Source organism: Nicotiana tomentosiformis, chromosome 1, assembly GCF_000390325.3.
Source record: "Nicotiana tomentosiformis chromosome 1, ASM39032v3, whole genome shotgun sequence".
Taxonomy (NCBI): Eukaryota; Viridiplantae; Streptophyta; class Magnoliopsida; order Solanales; family Solanaceae; genus Nicotiana; species Nicotiana tomentosiformis.
The window spans coordinates 134,894,287-134,900,051 of record NC_090812.1 but is presented as its reverse complement, the minus strand read 5'-3'; the positions used below and the strand labels follow the sequence as shown (position 1 = coordinate 134,900,051).

The 5,765-nt window shown below is 41.4% G+C and overlaps 1 protein-coding gene across 1 annotated transcript; it reads right to left on the bottom strand.

The window, feature by feature from the left end:
* Positions 1 to 4,854: 4,854 nt before the first annotated feature.
* LOC138910196 (uncharacterized) lies at positions 4,855 to 5,271 on the bottom strand. The gene has a single exon (XM_070201420.1). The coding sequence runs from the start codon at positions 5,269 to 5,271 to the stop codon at positions 4,855 to 4,857; it is 417 nt and encodes a 138-aa protein (XP_070057521.1).
* Between the last annotated feature and the right edge of the window lie 494 nt (positions 5,272 to 5,765).

Here is a 5,765-nt window from a genome sequence, read left to right as displayed (position 1 = left end):
ACTGCTGAATCTGACTCTTGGTACTGTTGTTTGAGCACACTGTCTACGCCTGGGATATAGGCATGTCCAAGTTTTAGAGCCCATTTGAAGGCCTATATGCATCGCTGGGTTATTTTTCATTTGTGTTTAGGCATGTATTTATTCTGTTTGGGTCTGTAATAATCTGTAATAACTAAAGATGGGGAAATTAGTAAAATGGGGGATGGGATATTCTAATGCTCGCATGAACGGGTAGAAAGAATGCCTATAGGGTTTAATTGCCTTGTTAGAGATTTACTGTGATGTGCTTTGATTCCATACATCAATAGAAATCATGTCAATTGGAATCGCACACACTTAACTTAAATTGTCTGACACTGGTACTTTATTCAAAGCATGTTAGCTTAAATAATTGATGCACTTGTTTCCATTTCCACTACTGAATGCTTAGACAACATATTTATAGAGATTCACACGCTTTGCTTAATAGACAGCATGCTTATAGGACACAATAATACACGCCTTTGGTATACTCATCTAGATACCATGACTATAGGATTAACTAATCAGCAGCTTCTGTTATTTTCATTATACGTCCTCACTTAGATGACATGCCTATAAGGATAAAGTGTTACAAAACCAAGTCTAAATGTCAATGGTTAGAAATTCTGCCTATATGATGTTGTCACTCGCATAAAAAACTATTTATGAGATAGACGTTATTAATCATGAGTTTCCATGCCGCCTCACAGCCTCATTACGCAACATTTTGATATCATGCCTATAAGGTTTGAAAGGTTTATAATCTGCAAATGTGTTAGACTAAAAGTGGTAACACTATCTGCATACTACTGGAAATCAGAATTACCTAGAAATCATGCATGTAGGATTTAACTACTACAATGCTTCTCGACTTTGAATTTGGTTATTGCCTAATCTGCCGCGTGCATTCCCTGTTTATGTGCGAAGGCAAACTTGAGCTATTTGTTGCTTGTACGTGAAGTCCGATATGTTTTTTGAATGAACGCCTAGTTTTATCATTTGAGCTTCCTAAGTAAAGTCTAAAACCACCTCATAGTATATACAAAGCCTCCTGGACCATAGATATGGGATGGGTAGTGCACGCATAGGATGCGACCTAGAATTGAATTAGAGAGCCTTTAAGTAAAAAATTTAACATAGTAATCGGGTAGCAGGAGATGAGAGTTTGTGCCCGCTGAATAATATGTGCAACCCCTAACTTAAGTGAGTTGCGAAGTATTATTTATGTTGCACGGGGTGATCATTTTAGGCTAAAAAACTTAGGACCCCGCTTCCCTTTCTATGTTTGCATTCTCACTTAGTCATTAAATATCGACCAATACAGTTGTATCCTATTGATTATTTATATAGTTTAATTCTTATGTTGTTTTCTTTACACTTGCTTGTGTTATAATAGAACCCTCAACTTCCACATCTTTCTTCACTTATATGATCACCTAGTTTAATAATCCGCATAGTGTAAACATCGAACGGGACCCACAGTTATGGACCTCGAAGAGTGCCTAACGCCTTCTCTTTGAGGTAATTTGATCCATTACCCGATCTTTGCTGGCGTAGACTAGTCAAATAGAGTTATTTTCAAATAGGTTCCCCAACGCACCTTAAAAAATATTAGGTGGCGATTCTCCTCTTTTAATACCTATTTAAAAGAGTTGTTACATGTAGAAACCTGCTTTCACGAGAAAAATGGGCGCGATAGCATGGCGACTCTACTGGAGATTTACACTTAGGCTCTTACCATTATGAAGTTGACTTATGTTGATTAATGGATTATTTGATGACATGTACATCCCTTCCCTTATTTTCCTTTATTTGCCTAAATTTCTATAACATGAATATCCCCTCCATGTTTCACTTTATTGCTATGACCTGCACGTCCTCTCTCCATCTCCCTCATTTTTGTCTAAGACTGCTATATCATGCACCTCTCATCCCTATCTCCCTATTCACTTCATCCAATTATATTCTCGCACATTTTTCATGAGTTAAACTGACTTCTCTCTTTTGTTTTTTATTTTTCTTTCCTTCTCTTGTTCATCTTTACTATATTATATACTGTTGTTTTACGTACTTTCATCATGTAAATATTTGGCAATGTGTTACTATTTCTGCATAAAGCATGCTCCACATCATACTCCACTCATTCTTATTATCAACATAGAGGCGCTTGTGAGTGTTTGCGCTTTCCTAAAATCACCCTTTTAAACCGAAAAGGTTTATTTACGGTAGACTAGTCGATCAGCGGTGTAGTCGACGACACCGTGCCTTTAATTCTCAAGTTGTCCACTTCATAGTACCACATTCCGATTTGAAATTTATATGCATCATTATAAACCTAGTATGGATTGAGACGTCATTGACGTATCAACCTGCTTAGATGAACCTTGTCCAAAGTCCAACAGGATTTCAACAATCACAAAGGACACCATCATATTATGCGCATTACTTGGAGGAAACGTGCCAACACGTTGATCATTATTGCGTAAATAGCCGAATCTGGAGGGGGAAAGGGCTAACTTTTATTTGTTTTTAGAGAATGAAGAACAAAACCCCCAGGTTTGGTATGGTCCAAAATATCCCGCCTTTGCTAATTGATTCATAGACAGACCTTGCACCCTGTGACAGAAACCATATGAGGAGAGTACTTGGTGACCTGCCATCTTTGCTGAGCATTCGACAAAACGAGGAACTATTCGAGGTTCCTACCATGTTTTGGGATGAGAAGAGAGCTATTTTTCGATTTGGCAATATAGAAATGACTCCTCTCCTGGAAGAAATAAGGGGTTTATCCAAGTTGCCATGGGATAGTCTAGGACTATCAGTGCCAGAGTGTCACGCCCCAACCTCGGAAAGCGCGACCGGCGCTCAACCGAGTGAACCCGGTCGAGAAAGCCTGGTAAATACTTTCTACCCAACTCACCCATGAACAAGAAAAAAAGATATGATTTCATTAATTAAACAGTGCGAAGTTCATACATACAATATTCAACCATTTCATTAGCTAGTTCGCCTTTAAGTCTCAAAATACACATATTCTTATAGTCTGAGTGGTCCAAGTGATCAAACACAACATAACTTGTTTAACATTTCCAACGCCGATATACAACCCACATAGTGTCTACGAAGCCTCTAAAAGATACAAAAGAGTCTATGACAGTGTTGGCGACAAGACCCCGGCTATACCTTGAGACGTAATAATAATTTGATCAAAAGATACAATACGTGACCCCGGGATGACGTGGGGCTCACCAAGATCGGAATTCTTAGCAACTTCAATCTATTTTAGAAATATATAATATTGAACCAAAATTAGGAAGATGATCATGGTTTTAGCTCACTTGAGCATATTATCAAACACTAGGTGTGCCACTTTTAAGCCACTTTTTGTGGAAGATTCCACCATTCCCCAACCCAGTCTCTACCATTTTTAGCTCACAACCTTCCCACATACTTCTAGGATACATGCATGCAAGGTAAGCACTCCCATTACCATGAACTACCTTACTAATTGCCCATTCTAGTTACATTCCGAAATTAAGAGCTTGGTGATAGAATCTTACCTCTTCGGATGAAGACCTAGCATGCTTCTCTTGATAATCTTCAAAGGTTTAAGCAAGAATTGAAGAGAAATTCTTTGATGAGGGTCACTTTCACCCTCTAGGACTTTCTCTCTCACTCCAAATATGTCAGAAATAAGCTCAAAATGATCTATGGGATGTATTTTAATGGAATAGGGTCGGGTTTAAAAAACCCAAAAATGAATCTCCGGAACAGGTTCTGTGGTCGCATATGCGACCGCATAATGATTATGTGGTCCGCGAAATGACCGTGAAAGGTGGCTCTGGGAACTGGGCTGGCCTGCTTCACTCTGTGGCCGTTATACGGTCGCATTATGTGCCGCAGAACCTCCCCCCGCAAAAGTCTAAGGATGAATATGCAACCAAAGTGCGGCCCGCGAAACGGTTATGCGGTCGCATAATTGGCTGCGAAATGGGCATCAAAAAAGCCCCAGAAAACTCCCTCACTCTGCGACCATTCTGAGGTCCACAGAGTGGCTTTACGGCCACAGAAATGCCTACTTCTGCTCAACATTTTCCTTCAACTCCCCAAGAATTATTCAATACAAAAAATCTAGAGACAACATGACCCAAGAACGTGACAGATTCGAGCCAAAATTCCCACTTTGAAAATTGTGAGTACAATTGGTGCTGGTGAAGAGTCTGCAACACTGCCTTGAGATGATCGGCATGGTCCTCCCGACCTCGTGAATACACAAGAATATCATCAATGAACACTATCACAAAGGAGTCAAGGAAAGGCGTGAAGACCCGATTCATAAGATCCATGAAAGTTGTCGGGCATTTGTTAGCCCAAAAGACATTTCCAAAAACTCAAAGTGTCCATACCGAGTTGTGAAAGCTGTTTTGGGAATATCTTGCTCCCTGATCTTCAATTGGTGATACCCGGATCGTAAATCAATTTTGGAGAAGTATCTAGCACCCTATAACTGATCAAACAAATCATCTATTCTTGGTAACGGGTACTTATTTTTGATTGTGACTTTGTTGAGCTGTCGGTAGTCAATACACATCCTCAGTGATCCATCTTTATTCCTCATAAAGAGGATCGGTGCGCCCCATGGTGAAACACTCGGTCAGATGAAACACTTTTCTAACAAATCCTTCAATTTCTCCTTTAGTTCCTTCAATTCTACTGGTGCCATCCTGTAGGGAAGAATAGGTATAGGTTGTGTGCCTGGCATCACATCAATCCCAAAATCAATCTCCTTGTCTGGCGGATCCCAAGGAGCTCATCAGGAAAGACATCTGGAAATTAACTCACAACTGGCACAAACTCGAGTGTAGGCACCTCAGCATCGGTGACCGTAACCCAGACCAAGTGGTAGATACACCCCTTGTTAATCATCTTCGTGGCATTAAGGTAAGAAATAAACCAAACCTTCGGCACCACACCATCCCTCTTCCACTCAACAACTGACTCACTTGGAAATTCAAACCTCACAGTTCTAGTTCGGCAATCGAGCTTGGCAAAATATGAGTAAAGCCAATCCATCCCCATAATTACATCAAAATCGACCATCCCCAATTCAATGAGATCAGCCACGATGTCCCGACCACGTACTGTGACAATACAACCCATATAAACCCGTGCTGCCAAAATAGACTCGCCAACCGGAGTAGATACAGTGAACATCTCATGAAGTTGTTCCGGTTCTATCCCAAATTCCATAGCAACATAAGGGGTAGCATAGGACAAGGTGGAATCGGGATCAATAAGCGCATATACATCATGAGTATGGATAGTCAATATACCTGTGACAACATCTGGAGAAGCCTCTACACTCTGGCGACCAATCATAGCATAGAAACGGTTGGGTCCTCCTGAACTCTACGCACCACCCTTAGCTGCACTACGCCCTGCTGGTGCCAGAGTGCCTCGAGCTAGAGGGGGTTCTAAAGATGTAGCAGCTGAAGAACTGGATGGCTGTGTTGTGCCCCTGCCGCACCCGTAATATACTGGCAGGTCCTGGTAGTAAATCCCCATATGCATCCTCCCACACTTAGGGCATGGGTCCATCGTTGCTACTGGAATTGCCCTCCTGATCGGCCCTGATGGTGGGGCCCCCGCTGCCCTGATTGGGCCTGAAGTGACTCCCCTACTGCTGATTGTGCCCCGTTGGTGGTGCACTGGCTGAAGACTGAGCATAAGACTGGGATGGCCCT